This window comes from Fundulus heteroclitus, chromosome 13, assembly GCF_011125445.2.
Source record: "Fundulus heteroclitus isolate FHET01 chromosome 13, MU-UCD_Fhet_4.1, whole genome shotgun sequence".
NCBI lineage: Eukaryota > Metazoa > Chordata > Actinopteri > Cyprinodontiformes > Fundulidae > Fundulus > Fundulus heteroclitus.
The window spans coordinates 8,356,239-8,375,413 of NC_046373.1; the positions used below are offsets into that span (position 1 = coordinate 8,356,239).

The window sequence follows — 19,175 nt, forward strand, 5'->3', positions numbered from 1 at the left end:
GCAACAAGAAATGCAGAATACAATAGTCTTATTGTCTTGGTTTTTGTTGTTATCCATCTAAAAAAAATAAAAAATCCCCGGTTTTACACGCAGACTCTTACAGAACCTGTGGGCCCCGGCATTCGTTAACATTAGATCTAACCCATGAGCATGATGTGATCGAGTTATTTCAAACAGGAAACGAGCAGTGCAGCCAAACCATTCATAACAGACTTTGCTCTGCTGGAAAACCTGGCATTTTGGCGTACAGGAGATGAGGCTTTTGACTAGTTGACAGACAAAAAAACAAAAAAAAACCCGTCATTACACCAAGGGGCATTCCTCTCCACAGTCTTAAAAAAAAAAGACTTTACTGCCATGGACACCCGTGGTTCTGCTGTATTATGCCTTTGTTGGTGGATCACGTCAGCCCTGCACTTTGAAAAGTACTTTTCACCTTTACGCAAAAAAAACCCTGTTAAGCCCCTTTTGTTATTGTGTGTTAAACCCATTTATTTTTGGATATTATTGGTGCTGGTTTTGTACCCGATCACCTCACAGTGAGCGATTGTCAGCTTTAAAGCTCGGGGATTTAAAAATCAAAATCATTGTTGCACTGATTGCTGAGTTTTGCAGCGGTATTTGATTTGCATGTAGCGTTTCTGTCGATTAAAAAGCGCTCAATATTTTTTTTTTTTACGTGTTTAAAAACGTGCAGATATGTATTTGGCAACCGTGAGCAGCATTGGACTTTAGCCTCTTCTGCACAGGTTGGTGCATTAAGGCGAGGTGTGGAAACACTCTGATTGCTCTGCTCTCTTCTTTCTCTGCCTGAGCTCCATGATGGATTTCTTTTCGACTGCTACGTAGCCTCGGAGTGGGAGGGGACTGCCCCTTCTTCCTGAATGTTCATTGGTTTTACAGTCCTCTCGGCGGCGAAGGGGGTGCCTCTAATCATATCCAGCATGTTTTGCACAAGAAATGTCAGCCAGAAAGGGCTATCTTCTCCCTTCGCCAAAATACACCACAATAATGTCATGTTCGGACAGCCCGTCTGGAAACGCGTTTTTAGTTGATTCTCTGATCAGTGCGCGCACCGAGAGCGGCGGAGGTCACTATGCTGGGAGCGCGGTGTGCGTGCCGCACAGCGCCGCGGCAGAAGTGCCTTACGGACTACACAACTATGGATACTTCCCAGGTATGACTAAACGGACCGAGGTGGGTCCCCAGAACGTGGTCTCCGCCCCGGGTGCGTACATGTCCAGCATGGAGATGTGGATGGACGCGCAGAGGTCATGTCGAGTGGACCAAGAGCACTCTGTGGGTCCCCAGGTCGCACCCTGCTCCTTCCCGCAGAACATCAAGGAAGAGAGCACCTACTGCCTGTATGAGCAATCCAAGTGCCCCAAAGCCTCCACCGCCGAAGACCTTACGTATTCAAGATTAACCTCTTCGTGTAAAGTCAATGATGGCGGCGGCAGCGCTGGGGGCGGAGGGGGGTCAGTGCCCGTGCCGGGCTTCTTCCGCTTGTCTCAGCCGCACGCACATTCTCCTAAATTTTACAGCGCCAACAGCGGCCCCCAGTCAAACCCTTCCCATTCCCACTACGGCCTGCAGCATCCCACCGATCTCGCTCGCTTCCACTCGCCGCCGACCTCCACGTCCGCTCCAGCCACCGCGGAGAAGAAGGGGAGGGACGCCGAGGAGACAGCAGACCTGCCGCCTCAAGCTGCGTCGAGCACCGAGGAGGGGCGCGACTCCTCGGACGCCGAAGCCTCCTCTGCGGAGGAAACCGAGGAGAATGAAAAGCAGAGAGCAGCAAATGCCAATAAAGGTAATCGTGGCAGTGCTTAGGTGTGGTCAGCCTTGTTTAGGTTAAAAAAAAGAGAAAAGAAACAGGAAGGGTGACGCTTTTTAATGGCGCCTGTCAGGTTTGGTCTGCTATAAGACGTCGAGACAAATTATGGTAAAGATGACATTCATAGTAGCAGTGCATAGCATTGCAAAAAAAAAAACTGTGTTATAATTATTTATTATGCAATAAGTCTAAACCCATACCCACAACGTAAGCAAGCACAGAGTAAAGTTAAACTTGACTATCAAACTTCAAAGGATCAGGAATGATTTTTAAAAACCAGGATTGGAGATAGTTTAGACTTCTGCGTAAATTAGCGCACAGACCTACAGTCATTTTGGAACTAGGCAACATTTTTCCATGATTTTTTTTATTTTTTTTTTCACTACACTTGCACTCCTATACATATGTTTTACCCCTGTGCGTTATTGGTGCAAAGGTTGTCTGCATCTTTTATTTATTTACTTATTTATTTTTTACAAAATACTCAAAAAGGTGAGTACGTTTATAAGAACTAGCTAAATTAATTAAAACGTTTCCAGTCACATCACAGTCAGGTTGCGTCCCCCCCCCCCTCCCCATTTTCCTGCTTTCATGCTGACTAGTTGTTTAGATGCGTTTATCATTTTTCTCCTGTAGACATCTTTAACGTTACAGTCATCCTTTACTATCCCCACCTGACAACTAAACACTACGAAAAGAAGATAAAAAATGAAAGGTGTGAAGAATATATAACTAATAAATTTTAGTTCGTACATATTGTCATATGAAAAGACCTTGTGACAACAAAAAAAGGAAGAACTACACACTGTCTCGCTAAAGACCCTCTATTTTTTGTTGAATATGCAGAGAAAATATTATATTCACGCTAAATAACATAGTCACGTAAAGACGCCTAATATTGTCTAAATGTGTGCTCTGGTACCCTCCACAAAGTAGTTGCTTTCAAATGTGCCACGATTTGCAACCGAATTGGGAAAAACTGTCTTTTCTTATTCAGCACCTTAATTTTTATTTTTTATTTTTTTTTTTTTTGGGGGGGGGGGGGTGCAATCATACAGAAAGAGCTAAAGTTAGAAACCCTCCTGTCCGTTAATGAATTAAAATCTACTGTAAAGACTGTTGTGATGAAGACATGTTCTTCTTTTCCTTATGAGTCTCGTTGTGTTTTTAGCATTTTGTGCTTCTTTTTATCATGAAAATGTAACTTGGAGTTTGTCATTTTTTGTGATTTGGCTGCCACCCTGGCCAGGTCTCTCTTGTAGAAGAGATTGTGCATCTCAATGGGACTTCCTGGTTAAACAAAGGCTTAAAAATATATAATTAAAAGTGATTGATTTGAGAAAATAGATTGATAATGCCCCACTTTAATTAGTTTTATTTAAAACTATAAGGGTGAAAGCTATGTGGAGGGGGAAAAAATCTAATTTTTTAGCATATTTTCTGTGCTTAAGAGTACAGGGATGGACGTCCAGTGTTTGGAGGGCAACTTCACCTTTACAAACCCGTAAAATTATAAAAATATATCTGTGCGCTATTTTCAGGTGATTTGGTTCGTCTTTGCTGTGCCATACGTCCACATGTGCCAAAGCCTTTCTTATACTGCTGCGCTCTGGCACGCACTGCTCTGATCCTCACGTTGCACTGAGTAAAACCAAAACAACAAATCAACAAAAAAACAAACCAACTGTTTTATCTGCCATCCTTCTAGGAGACGCAAAAAGCGAAAACACGGCCAACTGGCTGACGGCGAAAAGCGGCCGAAAGAAGCGCTGTCCGTACACCAAGCACCAGACGCTGGAGCTGGAGAAGGAGTTCCTCTTCAACATGTACCTGACCCGAGAGCGCCGCCTAGAGATCAGCAAGAGCGTCCACCTGACGGACAGACAGGTCAAGATCTGGTTCCAGAACCGCAGGATGAAGCTGAAGAAGATGACGCGGGAGAACAGGATCCGGGAGCTCACGTCCAACTATGGCTTTTCATGATGAACAGACAACGCGGAAGGGAAGATAAAAGAATAGATGAATTTATTGACAGGCTACTCTACAAATCCCTCACCGATTGCCCCCCGCCCCCTTCCCCCACGCCCAGTGTTTCATTTCTCTGGGAGATGCAACCTCCTCTCATCGCCCATCACCGTCTCTGACCTACTGAGGAAACCGTCCTTGGGTGTTTTAGCTCTGACTGTTTTTTCTGACGTGTTTTTGTATCGTTACATCTGTGGTAGGACGGGGCCGTGTGGTTAAATCAGTGCAACACACACACACACACACACACACACACACACACACACACACACACACACACACACACACACACACACACACACACACTATATTCTCTCTATGTATCAAGCAGGATTGACACTTACAAGAAAAAAAATAATAATAATAAAAAAAAGGGACGATAAATTAGATTCCCAACGAGCTTCTGCCTAAATTTGGAAAAACGTTTTCCTCAGTTGCTGGAATTTTGAAATGCATGACATAAAATGTCCCCCACAAGGCTCACGTTTAAACACGAAACCTCCAAGCTGAAATGTATAAACTGTAACTTCATTCGCGTTGAGAACAAAAGCAGTGTGAAGGACGAATATTTTTGTTGTATATTTCTGTGTACAGGTGACGTTGTTTTTTTTTTTTTTTTTTTTTTTTTTTTGTTTTTTTGTGTAATGCCTAATAAATTATCAGCTTGGACTAGCTGCTTGAATTTTTGTACAGTGGATAATTATCTGTTCTGCCTGTCACTGCAGGAGTAAAAAAAAAAAAAAAAAAAAGGGGAAAAAAAGAAACAAAGAAAGAAAAAGAAATGTGTTCTGATGAAATGGCCAAAGATGAAAATCAAACAGACTTCCCAACGCTGGCGAAGAAAGGAGCGTTGCTGAGGCCGGCCATCGGAAATAATTAAGAAATTAGGCTGTATAAGCCGTCCTGCTGCATGCTCAGCCGGCTATTGTAGAGTTTTATGACTGGCGGGTATATGAGCTTTCTCCCTCTCCTCGAAGAGCTGCTTCAGTCGTGAGAGAGCCTGTCGCACGGAGAGGAGGCCCGGCTCACGGGCTATATAGAAAGCCGAACGCACTGTGGATAAACTGTTTCTATAAGCGTCTGTATTTGGGAGTTAACGGGATAAACAGATCCAGGATTCGGGTGAGTCCAGTGCCCTTTGTTGTTGTGGCTTTTTTTTGTTGTTGTTGTTGCTGCTGCTGCTGTTGTTGCACATGGTCTCAGCGGCTTTTCCAGACCTGGAGTATGTAGAGCACTGTGTTAATGCGCGATGCTGCGCTTTTTGGAAACACGATGACGGAAGCGGCCGCCACGGCGCATTGCGAACCGGCCGATTATGTTCCACTTGAGGCCCCCGGATCGACTGTCGAGTGGTTTAGGTAGTTTCATGTTGTTGGGGTCCATTACTTAACTCTGCAACACGAAACTGTCTTAATTGCCCCAGTTACAGACGCCGAGACCAAGCGGAAGGCTGCTTGGAGAAATAAGGATTGTGGATTTATTTTTTTCTTGTAATGTGGATAGGTGTTTGGACGGATAGGTAATAAATTTGGGAGGGGTTGGGCTGGGTTGCTTTCAGTCTGTGTGTCCAATATATTCCTTGTTTTCTTTGGATTCCTGCAAAAAATGTATGTCTGGTAAAGAATAAACTAAAAGAAGATTCGGCGCCGAGTATTTGTGATCAAAACGCAGGCGCAGCGTGCGCGCTGGACTTGGTATTAAGCATTTCAGCGTTTTCCGCTAGTAGTAGTGACGCAGACACGCCAGACAAGGCCTCGGTTACGACCACTGCAGCAGTGGAGGGGAAGGGGAAGGTGAATGGGGCAACAGCGACCTCCGCGGGCAGTGAGGCCGGATGCTTCCGCTGCGCAATGGTGGCTCCCACCACAAAGGGAGGAGGAATTGGGGGGGGGGCTTTATGGCGATTTTCAGATCCGCCAGACAGGCTGTTATCTGCAGAAGCAAAAGAAGTGAATAGCCCCTGCGGTAAACCGCGGGGGTTGAAAAAGACACCCAGATTTAAAAGCATTTACAGCCCCGAGAGCCATTGGCGTAGTGGCGCCCTTTCCTGCTGCAAAGGTGTTTGTCTATTCGTGTTTGTCCATTCAAGGTTTTAGTGCACAAACAGGCGCACTGCGGCCGCTCCTCTCCTTCCCTCCCTTGCTCGGCTTGTTTGATGTCTGCTGCTCAGATACTGTGCAAGTATACCGGGAGAGGTGATGAGAAAGCAGATTGCACATTCTGGACACCTCGGAGTCCTTCCTTTTCCCCACATCCTCCTCTGTTTGCTTGAGCAGAATGGAGAAAAATCTGCGCGGCTTGAATTCCCTGCGGCCTTGTAAGGGTGTTGGCCAGACTCTGTTTATATGCTCGCATGAAATAAAACACCAGAGTCGTGTAGCAAAACCCAAAGTTGCAGCTTTTAAACCCATACGACCACTTTGAGGCTAGGATATAATAAAACGGGGATGTATAAAGGGAAACCTCTTGTTTTGAAATGAAAGTGTATTTATGCTGTTTAGTTTACATTGCAGGCTTAATAGCATTATGAGGCAACGTTTCTATACTTTTAATAGCTCATGGCATACATTAAACTATAAAAGAGACGCACGTTTAAACATTTAAACAATTAAAAACCGTCAGAGGATATTAACTCATCTTTAACATTTCTCACGTCTGAGAATATATTTATTTGTGTTGAGAAGCTCCAGCATTTTTATTTATTCATTTTTATTTTATTTATTTTTTTCCACCTAAAACAATTGACCGCATTTAAAATTACAATCTCTTATTTGTGCGCTATTTTGTTCTTCACTGGTGAAACGCACACGGGCCACATTTAGGGTTAATCTTATAGCTCCGATTTTAAGTGTAACGTTACACCGAATCTCGGGCCGCTGGCAGGTATTAAGAGTCCGTTTGTTAATGGCGGCGGTGCCACTAGCACGCAAGGGCGGTGCAAGTGATAACGGCGGTGCGAATGGCACAGGGCGCCGAGTTATGCAAACCGGCATTTGCCGTTAATCTCTTTTATGGCGATGTTTATGAAAATGCGTTGCAGAAAAATAAACTTTGTTTAATTCAACTTGGGTTTTTGATTGTGTGCCATGGGGTGTGATGCAAATGGGCTAGTTTAGTCTGTATTATTGCGTGCTAAAGGTTTAGATATCTTTATTTCGGTCTTTTTTTATTAATTGTATTTCATTGATAACTTCCTTCCTAGACGTTATGAGGCTTAAGACGGCCGAAATGACATCATTATCATTTTAATTTAGCTTTCTAAAGTAAACTAAGCTTACATCGAATTAGAGGGGAAAAAGCAAACAAAAGAAAAATCTCTTCCCAACCTCTTAAATAATAATGAAAAAAAGACCAGGCCATTGCCCAAAAATTAAACCTCTATAATGTTTCCTGTTGCCTGCCTTTAATGTAAACCGCCTTTATGTCTTGGGAAAAAAAAACCATCATAACAAGAAACATATCTGGAGGCTGGGAGGTGAAGTAAATGAGAGGCTGTGTCCTACTGCTCTACGCCGTTCACCATTGGAAGGGATTATTGAAGAAATTAGATATCCCTACTTTCATTTTTGCCTATTTTACTCATTAAATTAAAATTGGGATTTAAAGAACAAATAAACCCTATATATATAATATATATATATATATATATATATATATATCATATAATAATTGTTATCGTCTCCGTGCGACAGATTAACATTCCTCTACAGTTTTGTTTATATAGTATATTAGTAAATTAAATATGAATATATATATTAAAGCAATTTATATATAGAATCTATATATAGCATAATATATATATATATATATAATAAACTTTTAGAGGAATTGTATATCTATGTGGTAAATGTATGCTTGATCCTATAGTTCATTTAAAGTGTTTATATTCAATTTGGAATAGGACGAACTAATATATATAATATATATATATATATATATATATATATATATCTATAATATATATATATATATATAATATCATATATATATATATATATATATTATATATAATAGTAATAAAAACACGTTTAAATGCATCCTGCATCAGAAAATTATAGTATTAACAGAATCTCTGTCATTTGTACAGTAATTTCTGAAGTTCCAACAGGACAAAGCTGACGCGTTTGGGAGATGTCTCTCTCTCAGCCCTCGGTGCGAAAAATAAAAACAGGACGGAATGTGTTTTTGGTCGTAATTTATCATCTCAGTGTTCAATCCCCGAGTTGCAAAGTTCCTCTTTAATACGCGGGTGTTTTTAAATGTGTTTTGGCGAGCGGCAGCGGCGGGGCGCTTACGTGTCCAATAAACTCTCTCGTAAAATAAGGCTTACAAATACATATTGTACCGTTTTGGATAAGCGAGGAACAGATTGGAGGGGGCTTCAAGTAGCAGTGTAATTGTTTACTCTTTTCCTTTTTTCACCCTTTTGTCTTTCATTCATTCACATTTTTATTTCTCTCTCTGCATATGTCCAAATCCTGATCATTTATTAAAAAAACAGTGCTTGTTATAGCTAAGCAGGCTGAGTATTTAATGACTGCAGGGATTGATTTATCTTTTATTGTTCAGCTTTATGATCACGTGTCTCAGCCGTCCAATGGCATGGCGGCGTGGCTCCCCAGTATTTTCCTCGCTCTAGTCCTCCGCGCATGGGGCCAAGTTGCTACTTGATTTCTCCACATTGTTATTTTGCGAGGCTGCGCTTTGCTGTGCGTGCGTATGTGTGTGTGTGCGTGTGTGTGCATCTTTTTTTGGGGGGGGAATGTGTGCTTTTTGTTTCCCTCTGCGTGTATCCGTTGTATGACTGCGTACATGTGAAATCGGTCTAATTTCCCCTGCCATGTCGACGTCCGGAGCGCTCACGAGCTACTACGTCGATTCCCTCATCCTGCCCGAGAGCGAGGAGCTCTCCGCCCCGAGGTACCCCCCCGGTGCCGGACTCCAGCACGCCAGACAGCCCGCCCCCGTGGTTGACCACGGCGAGCTCGGGACGTGTACCTTCCCGTCCAAACCTCCCGTGTTCGGCCCGTCGTGGAACCATGTCCCGGCTCAGTTCCCAGGCGCCGTCTCCTCTGTTTATCACCACTACGGGCATCCGCAAGGCCCGATGGGCGCGGAGACAGACGGCCGCTACCAGTCTTGGCTCCTCGAGCCCGTGTCAATGACAGGATTACCGCCCAGCCACCACCACTACGCGATCAAGCCGGAGGGTCTGGGGACGCCGACCGGGTCGCACACGGCGCTGCTGCTCTCCGATTACGCCAACGGCACGGTGGCGACACCGTCACCCGGGGAGAAGGACGAGTTATCCGCGCAGGGAGGGGAGCTGAGCGCGGAGGGCGACGACAAACCGGGCCTGGACCCAAGTAAGTCAGGCCGCCGCCCGCTCTTTCATGTTCAAACTATTTTTTTGCGCGTAAGAGCCGCGAGGTGCGAGGCGCGCGATGTCGGGTGACATTCTGAACGTGCCATTGCCTTATGTGGGGGGTGGATGTGGAGGGCTCACGTTGCAGCATCAGACGCTAGAGAGTGCAGAAAGGTGGACAGCTGTATTTAGACATAACGCCTCTTTCACCTATATGTCACCGAGCCGTTGTTAGAATTATTGCTAGAATGAATATCACAATATTTATTTATTTATTGCTGAAAAGTGGAAACCAGTATATTTGACCTTCCCTCCTCCCCCCCCTCCCCAAAAATTCTTTTCTAGATAACCCTGTGTCCAACTGGCTCCACGCGAGCGCCACGAGAAAAAAGCGCTGCCCTTACACCAAGCACCAGATCCTGGAGCTGGAGAAGGAGTTCCTCTTTAACACCTACCTGACCCGGGACCGCAGGTACGAGGTGGCTCGGCTGCTGAACCTCACCGAGAGACAGGTCAAAATCTGGTTCCAGAACCGCAGGATGAAGATGAAGAAGTTTAACAAGGACGGCGCGCCGAAAGACGAATGAATGGCGTGCGGATTTCACGGATTTCCTAAGCTGCGAGCGGAGTCAGCTGGACATTTGTTTTTAAAAAAAAGCTCCCTTGTCTTATTGTACTGAATAACATCTTATACGATTATTTGTCTTGTAAAAGGAAGAAAAAAAAAAGCATGTTGGAGATTAGTTTGATGCTACTACCTTTAAATTGCACAATTCTGACAGTGCCCATTGTTTTGTTTGTGTTTCGTTTCGTTGTTTTTTTTTTTTTTAATTGTCTCTGTTTATTTGAATTAATACCTCGTTAAAGTGTTAAATTAGCTGGCCTGCTCCTTTTAATTGTGCTCGTTTGTGTATGGATGTTTCTAGCTAAGTGTGTGCGCGTGTGTGTGTGTGTGTTTTGTTTAGTTATATTTGTTGGTTAAACGTATAGTGTATGAAAGAAAAGGTGTTAATTTTATTGTTGTTTCTTCATAAGTGATAGAACTATGACAGATGACCGTGAATTTGATACTAATTTTAGAACCGTAGGGGGAGGGACAGCTCGCATTGGTGCGTAAACCGCTCAGATCTCTTGAAAAGTCCTAAAAGCTCTTATCACAGGTATAGTTACTATCATAGACTACCTATGTCTCTCAACTACCTACAATGTGCTTGTTTTTTTTTTTTTTAGACGTCGGATCATAGTAGGTTTGCTGGCATCTCTGTATCAACACGTCTGACTGAATTTCAGGGGGGGTGGGTGACATTTCCAATTAAGGGACACCATGTTTGTTAGTGAGAGAAAAGGAAACACTGTAGGCTACTCATTAAATACCTCGCATGGTCTGCTGACCCTCTGGTTCATAAATGTAATTTGTATTATTTATTAAATAAAACAAATTATATCTCGAAAGCAAGGACCCCAGAGTGTTGTTTTATGATTTTTCTTTCCACCTGTCACCATCTATAGTTTTTGTTGTTCTGCAAAAAAACAAACAAAAAAAAAACAAACAAGGCCCACTAGTAGGTTTGATCAATATTTAATTGGACAAGCAGGAAAATGTAAGCATATTGTCTAAAACGCAATTTATTCATTCTAATATTTTTGGAGAGGTATTACGCACAGATACGTGGTAATTTAATAGTGTGTGTGTGTGTGTGTGTGTGTGTGTGTGTGTGTGTGTGTGTGCGTTTGCGTGCGTGTTTTGGGGACAGAGTTGCGTCTTGGCAGAGAATGTTGTTAGCTGTATACAGTCATAAAAGACAATTACGGCTATAACCTTTTATGGGGTGCAAAGCGCTGCGAGGCGAGAGGACACACACACACACACACACACACTCACACACACACATACACACGCTCACGCACACACTAAAAAAGAGACACAGAGATCTTTTGACAGCTGAAGCTCAAAATAATGCGTGTGAGCTCAGCACAGATATGACAAGCCTGGAGCTGCGCGCTGTGACCTGATTCTGGATCACTTTTAACGTTTTATTGTGACTAGAGTCTAATTCCAATGCAATTGTAATTATTTTCAAACTACGTGTTTTTCATTTGGGGCAAATCTTACTCCCTTCAGTATGTGAACGTGCGTGCTTGAATGGCAGCATCTGGCTCAAGTCCCTGCATGTTGGAGAAAGCATTTTGCACGTTTTTTTTTCTTCTTTTTGCGAAAATACTGGACTATCTCATGTGAACTTAAGCGTCCTGGAGGAAAACGCTCAAACAGACCAAGCCTGGATAAGGTAAATTAAAAAAAAGCCTGCCTGCTCTTCTAACCTTAAATCGAGTCCAACAGGAGAGCTGTTGTGACGCGTTTGGGGATGGACGCAGATGGACCCAAACTTCAAAGACTCGGCCAGAGACAGCGCAATAAAAACGCCTGCTCTGCTATACACTGTCTGGCATTCCAGTTTTAATGGCTTTATGGCCGTCCAGACACAATTAGGCCATTTCCAGAATGACACCCATTTGTTTTTCTCTTTCTGTGTGATTGGGATCTGTGACAAAAGGCCGAGCGGAAATGATCATCTTTATTGGATGCCCATCCGACGGGGGAACGCGCAGGACTCACGGTCATTTGGAGCACTCCTTTGTTTCTACCTGGGAACCTTCCGCCCTCCGCTTTTTTTTTTTTTTTTTTTTTTTGTCTTTAAGAAAAAGGAGCAACAAACTCTGGAGCTAGAGTCGAAAGCAGCAACACGCTTTGAAGCGTTCTTAATTTAAAAAAAAAACGCTTTCTAGTGCGTTAGCTGTTTAAAACATCACAATCACGGAGACACAACGTACCTGTGCGTCACGTCTCTCCTTCTCTGTCATGTTTACATTCCTGAAATAATGAAACAAATGAAAAAAAAAAAGTCGGTGCAGCACGATACTACCTCCCCCCACCTCGTAATACCTGTGTGTTACCAGGAGGTGGCGACACTTTCCCACCAACCTCACTCTTGTTTTTTGTACGGAGGGAACAAACAGTAGCAACAGTTTAAGAGTCAAGGGGGGAAAAAAATAATAATTTCACACCTTTTTTTACAGTCTCACCGCAGAACCTTGTTCGTCACCCTGCAGCTCTAATAGGGGGAAAACCGACAGAGTAAATTGAACAGTGTGGCTGCTGCCGGATGACTTCTGCTCATGCGCACAACAAAGGTCCATGTGTTTACTGACGTTTTTTTCCCCCCCTTTCTTCAGATGCATTTTAATCGTTCGTTCATTTATTCATTCCTCATCCTCTCACGCTCAGCTGAACTTCTTTGAGAGCACAGAAACCTCAAAGCAGCACTTTTCTCCCTAAACGTTTGGTTTATTTCTGAGTATTTTGTACAGTAGTTTTTACAAAGAAGATTTTGATTCGCTGTGAAATGTAAAAAATAAATAAATAAATTCATGAATTGCGCGTTCAAATGTGAACTAAATAACGGCAACAAAGAGTAACACCGATACAAATTGTTTGTGGTAAAATGGGATGGTAACAAATAATAGGTAGAGTTATTAGAGACAGTCTCTATAATAATATTCTGTCACATTTATATTCCTGTTATATTTCAAGTGTAATCAGAAATGTTAAATAATTGTATATAAGTTATTGGGGACCTGGATTATTTGAATAGATTCAGCAGCATAAAAAAGTTAGGAGCAATTCGTCCACTTCTATTCGTTTTAATACTGGTTCTATTTCTACCACAACTAGCTACTACTCATAATAACAACAATATCATTGTGGGTGGTAGTTTTTGTAGAAGTATTGTAACATTATTATAGTTGCAGCAGATGCCTGTTACCATACCATTCTTTTCAAATGCTTCAACACCAGCTGTGTTATTCTTACGGCTGAGAAGAAATAATATTATATTATGCTTTTTTTTAAAAAAAAAAAAGTTCTTACTTGCGTGTTAGGGTAGTTCCGTTTTCTAAAACATCTTGACAAATTCCTAATTGTTACTACTATTAAAACAAAATTTATTCATTGAATAGCAAGTGATAAAATTAATAAGTTAACCATTAAGCTTGTATTCCCCCATCTGCAGCTTTCTTTTAAATCGTGTCCTTTATTAGCAATTTAATTATAAGGTGGGAGGCCAATGGACAGAGATACGGTACGCGTGATATATATATATATATATATATATATATATATATATATATATATATATATATATATATATATATATATATATATATATATATATATATATATATATATATATATATATATATATATATATATATATATAATATCCACATACACGTTAGCTGATTTTTCTTATTACGAAAATGCATTTTTCTTATTATTTTCAAATACAATTAAGTTTTCTATCCTATGTCTTTATAGCCCCCCCCTCCTCCCCCCTTTACTAATATTAATTCCAAATAGATTGAATCGAGTCTAAATATGAATGTGTTTTCCATTATTTTACTTCTAAACAAGAGTCACCCGCAAAATAAATTTGAAATCCCTTGCGATGTTATTTAGTTTCGTTTAAACTGTCTTAAAAGTTTATCCAGTTTTTTTTTTCTTTTAAGAAAGGAGTACATTAGATGACGCAGTTTTGAAACACCAGTGCCATTTATTTTTGCATTAATGAGAACATTTACACAGCATGTGTTGTAGAAGTGAAAGTGTTAGGTAGAAATAAAATAAAAAGCATTGCATTTACGGGCTCTTGGTGAGGAAGGAGGGGAGATGCATACTACGTCCCATCCGTAACTGCATCTCTGGATCATTAGGATCGTGAGAAGTTCTGGGCAGCGTGTTTATTCCACTCTGCGTGTTTACGTGTGTGAGGTGTTGATCCCGCTCTGCGGTCCGGTGCCATCACGAAATCCACGCCTCCGCTGATTGGCTGAGAGCAATCGGGCCTGGGTCACATGGCTGGCTTCTATGGTCCAGAGTAAAAATGGGGTTTGGTGTAAATCTAGGGTGTATTGCTGTCATATATCACGCTACCTCGTAAAAACGACACTGAGGATTCTGGGCCAACAAATCAGAGCGGGAGGGGAAAAAAAGGGGGGAAAAAAAATATGAGTTCTTATTATGTGGACAGTCTCCTTTACAAATCTGCGCCGGGCAGTGCTCTGTTTCCGATCGCAGACCGAGCTTCTGGAATTGGACCCGGCGCGGAGGACCGTCGGACCGCCGCCATCGCGTTAGCGCCGTCCCTCTCGGGAGTCTACAGCCTCAGCAGCGCGGCGTACCAGAGCCTGGACCCCGTGTTTACCTCCGGATATGGCCGAGGACGGGACGTACACGGCCAGGGCGGCGGCAGCAGCCCGTTTGACCAGGGCCGCCTGTTCAGCGACAGCTACAGCCATCCTGGACCGGGAGCCCTCACCTCGCCTGCGGACAAACAGCACCGGATGTACCCCTGGATGAGGGCATCAGGTATGTTCCATGCTCGACACCACGACGACTTTTACTTAGACTGGACCTGGCCAATTCGATTAATATCTAGCCGCTCGTTCCTGTTGCATGGAAAGAATCGTAAAACTTTTATTGCGCAACTAATGAGTTCTGGAGCCATAAATTCATTTGCCCAAAGCTCTTGTGTGTGTTCACTATAGGCAGAGACCTTGCCGCTGGGTTTTTTTCTCTCTCTCTCCTCTGCACTCCTATTACTCTTACAGCCTCTTCTCTCCCTTTGTGGCTGTAAAAAGCTCGGCCAGTGGCGTAAATCAGCTCCCCTGTTCTCTGCAGCTTCTTTCTAATTGAGTCTGCGCCGCAGAGGCGCTGCAGTTCCCTGAAAACCGGGATCAATATGAGTCACAATTTCCGTCAGATGGATTTAGAGCACAATAAAAACTTGCGTTTTTAATATATTTATTTTTTGCCAAAGCGAACTGCGGCCACCGTGTCCTATAGTCGCATTGCTGTTTTTTTTTTTTTTTTCGTGTGAAGAACGTGGAAGCTTTTAATCGCGAAGGCCTTCAGGGCATCAGAGGATGCTGACGTGCACCAAGGACCCCAGCAGGACTACTTTGAAATGATCATGATAGAACAAACAAAAACAACGGCGGGGTTTAAAAATACGCTCCTTGGAGAAATTTAGAATTACGGGGGAAATAATAACCGCACCAATTAAATGGCGATTAGAGAAACGTGTTTTTATGGTCAGCTTCCGGAACGACTCATCACTTAATGCATTTCATTTATTCATTTGTCTTCACATCTTCCGCAGATCCAAGCCGAAAGCGGGGCCGGCAGACCTACTCCCGGCACCAGACCCTGGAGCTGGAGAAGGAGTTCCACTTCAACCGGTACCTGACCCGAAGGCGGCGGATCGAGATCGCCCACGCCCTCTGCCTCTCCGAGAGACAGATCAAAATCTGGTTCCAGAACCGCAGGATGAAGTGGAAGAAGGACCACAAAGAGGAGGCCATCCACGGGCAGCTGGGTGACACGCAGGCCGAATCCAGAGATGGAGACCCTGGCAACGCAGACCCAATGGAACCTAAACATTAAAGACAGAGACAGACAGAATTAAATGATAGGATCTCCACAAATGTGCAGGGATAATAAGGGACATGTTTTCTCCACTTTTCACGCGTGCATTTTCTTTGATTTGAGTTGTAAAATGATTGTCTTTGCATTTTACTTCCTGAAAAGCTACAAATCTAAATAAATTAATAAATAAATAAATAAACGACTAACATTTTCACCATATATCCGAGCTATATTTTTCTACATAACATTATCAGCCCATGTCTGCAGCCCGTCTGACTGAATGCCAATGAACATTCCTATATACGCAACCTATAACGTTTACCTTTTTTATATACATTCAAGCTCACACAGACTCGGAATTAAATGAGAATATTTTATTTACAAACGGCTGTATTCTTTTTAAGATAGCAAACCGTGTTGTTTACAGCATAGATGTGCCTTGTTTCGAGCCGGGTGTGTGTTTTCATTAAAAATGAAAGTTTATCACTGAATGACAGTTGACACGCATGTCCTATGTCCTGCACAATATATATATATATATATATATATATATATATATATATATATATATATATATATATATATATATATATATATATATATATATATATATATATATATATTATTTGACGTCAAGAAACCAATAAACAGCGTGCTTTCTCAATATGATCTTCAACATAATTTGAAGGAATGCACGAATGCTTGCCTGGGAAGGGGCAGGCTTTTCTTTCTTTCTTTTTTTTCTCCTTTCTTTTTTGGTGATTGCACCAGTACAAAGCAATTTGTGTAATATGCTCATTGCCAATTCCAAATGTGTTGGAGAGTCTAATTGACAATGTGCAAATACTGTGACATATTTAGGCTGGGTGTTAACTTTAAAGCAACAGCTGAATAATAAACGGGAAACATATTACAAGTGTAATGGAGCGCACAAAGGTTAATAAAAAAAAAATGTTACTCGCCTGCATGTGTGTCTTTGTTATGCTCACGATCACAGTGAAAGCACTGATTAGAATTACCTCAATGCAAAATTAAAGTCCCTGACAGAACTACATACAGATTCTATCTATCTATCTATCTATCTATCTATCTATCTATCTATCTATCTATCTATCTATCTATCTATCTATCTATCTATCTATCTATCTATCTATCTATCTATCTATCTATCTATCTATCTATCTATCTATCTATCTATCTATCTATCTATCTATCTATCTATCTATCTATCTATATATATATATATATATATATATATAGGTAAATATAGTAATAAGTAAATGAGCATATGGAGAGGACATGCCTGCGTGTTTTCACAAATAATGTCGATAACAGTCGATATATCAGTCATAGTGAAAGCGAAGCCATGACAGGTTATCCATATTAGGTCACCTGTGCAGGCTATTCCCAAAGCTTGTTCTCGCAGAGGTTAGATAAACAGTGAAGTAAAAGAATTTGAACTATGAGGATGCGAGGTGGGACAGGCTGCATGCGGATGTTGAACTCTGCTTTCCCTCTCCTCCTCTCGGTAAGATGGCGCCTGATGGCGACTTGCCCCCCCCCCCCTCCACCCCCCTCCTCCTTTCCTTCTCTCTCTCCTTCTCCAGCCTATCTCCTCCCCTTTCCATCACCCACCCTTTCTCTCTCACCCTCCGTCCCCAGCGCCGGGCCATAAATCCGTTGTTGTTTATGAAAATTTACAACACAGAGCTTCAACTTTACGAGCCTTCTCGGCCTCCCATTGGCTGCACGGCTCGGTCACGTGTCCTGGAGCCGTGAACATGAACTTTTTTATATATATATCTATATATATATAATTTCCAATAGCGGAATAGAGCAGCCTTTCATTTAGAGGACTCGCGGCTTCCTCGCTCGGCTCTCCTCACCGGGCACCCTCCTTATGGCCAAACCGTTCTCGTTTTCCTATTTTGGACTTTATTGTTGGCATTTATTTCCCTACTTTTTTTTTTAAGGGAGTACAGACTCAAAACACAGGAGTTATACACTGAGCCATGAGTGGATATGTTTGTGCTTCTGACACGCCTTGGCGGGATAAATGGAAGGAGCCCTGGTGCGTCACTGACCCCCAGGATTCCCGGCTTCCGTCCGGGGACTCAGCTGGAGACTTTCCCCCTTCCACCCGTCATGTATGCTCTGTTTACACGCAGATGCCGTCACAAGGTAGGCCAGAGGAAATTCGCAGACTGCTCATGTTTGTGCGTGCTTATAAATATGCAGGCTTAAATATTGCGGCTCCACTTATTTATTTTTTTCCTGCGCGTTTTCAAAATGCCATGACAGACGGATCTCACTATTAAACAGGCAAACAGCGGTGGCAACATACTAGGCGAGTTGCAGAGCGGCGTGTTTGTGTTTTCTTCACGCCTGCAGACATCCAGGCTGCTGTAAAGCTTGCCATCTTTTCTTGAAGACCTTTGTGCTCTGGCGTGCCCCTGTGGACCTTATCTGCTTGTTGTTTTTTGCTTTAACCGTGGTCTGCAAAAGTAGAAACGTGCTCTTTGCTGCCCTCCTGTGGAGAAAGCGTTGCGAAGCCTTTGCACGTCTGCGGTCAGTCCAGGCATCACGGCGTTCCTTCTTACGAGACCATTTTCTTTTAACATGTTGTGCATTTTAACCGAGCAGGCATTCGTTAAACAGTGATAACCACGACTGAACTGAAACCGAAGGCTCTGTCCCGACACGCTCCTTCGGGAGGCGTGGATGCTGCAAGTCGATGACTGGATTGCAATCTGCTGCGTTTCCTTAGAAAACTTTTAACCAGTCTGTGTGTGCGGTTTGATAGAACTGACTTTGTCAAGAGCCTTGGGCTGAAATGTGTGGTGAATTGGCGCCGTGTAGATAGAAATGAAATAGATTGAATCGAGTCGGATGCAGCTGGGGGAACACCAAATCTCTGCTTGGGGCCAGGACATCCCAGAGCTTGGCATCTATGTCTGTTCTCATTACTTCATTCCTGAAACTGTTTCAGATTACATCTGAGCGTGCGGGCTTTAAATAGCAATGCGCAAACGTTTAACCGAACGTGTGCAGGCTTTGTGGATGCAGCTGCTGCGAATATTTATTTGTGTGCGGCCTGAAAAACTCACAGGGTTGATGTTTATTTGTCTACTTTTAGTTGTAAATGTTTCGCTTTTTTTATTATTTGTGAACGTGCATATTTTAAACACGGGCTACTTGCGTTAAACGGAACTTAAACTCGGGGCTTTGTGGCTTCAGCTGTTGTGCAGCAAATGACATGGGTGCAGCCTGGAGAGTGGAGGAAACGGGCGTCTTTGTTTTACTGTCTTGTTAATGGTTTGCATAATTATTTTATTTGTTTGTTCCACCGGTATTTGCACAGGTTGTCACTCTGAGATCAAATTTCCCATTTCCACGAGAGACCTGTTTATCGTGTGAGAGGTGCATGTCCTATGTGAGCATGCAGGTCTGGCATATATTAAAAA

General features: G+C 42.7%; 4 protein-coding genes across 6 annotated transcripts in view; all 4 read left to right on the top strand.

Annotated features, from left to right (window-relative positions):
• The first annotated feature begins 715 nt into the window (after positions 1–715).
• LOC105934303 (homeobox protein Hox-A10) lies at positions 716–4,226 on the top strand. The gene is made up of 2 exons (XM_012874226.3): positions 716–1,813; positions 3,546–4,226. Exons 1-2 carry the CDS (start codon positions 961–963, stop codon positions 3,818–3,820), a joined length of 1,128 nt encoding a protein of 375 aa, XP_012729680.2. The 5' UTR covers positions 716–960; the 3' UTR covers positions 3,821–4,226.
• A 3,671-nt stretch (positions 4,227–7,897) lies between these two features.
• Positions 7,898–10,683, top strand: hoxa9a (homeobox A9a). The gene is made up of 2 exons (XM_012874229.3): positions 7,898–9,228; positions 9,573–10,683. The coding sequence occupies exons 1-2, from the start codon at positions 8,703–8,705 to the stop codon at positions 9,812–9,814; spliced, it is 768 nt and encodes a 255-aa protein (XP_012729683.1). The 5' UTR covers positions 7,898–8,702; the 3' UTR covers positions 9,815–10,683.
• Positions 10,684–13,797: 3,114 nt separating this feature from the next.
• Positions 13,798–16,202, top strand: LOC105934307 (homeobox protein Hox-A7). 2 transcript variants are annotated; one of them, XM_021322389.2, is made up of 2 exons: positions 13,798–14,652; positions 15,443–16,202. In XM_021322389.2, the coding sequence occupies exons 1-2, from the start codon at positions 14,292–14,294 to the stop codon at positions 15,727–15,729; spliced, it is 648 nt and encodes a 215-aa protein (XP_021178064.2). In that variant the 5' UTR covers positions 13,798–14,291; the 3' UTR covers positions 15,730–16,202. The 2 variants fall into 2 exon arrangements, with proteins under 2 accessions (XP_021178064.2, XP_021178065.2); XM_021322390.2 differs by having other exon boundaries at positions 13,805–14,652; positions 15,446–16,202.
• Positions 16,203–17,545: 1,343 nt separating this feature from the next.
• The window catches only part of hoxa3a (homeobox A3a), a 36,549-nt gene continuing 34,919 nt past the window's right edge, over positions 17,546–19,175 (top strand). For both annotated transcript variants that reach the window (XM_036144995.1, XM_036144997.1), the window contains exon 1: positions 17,546–17,892. The gene's annotated coding sequence lies outside the window, so the exon portion shown is untranslated. The remainder of the gene's footprint in view (positions 17,893–19,175) is intronic.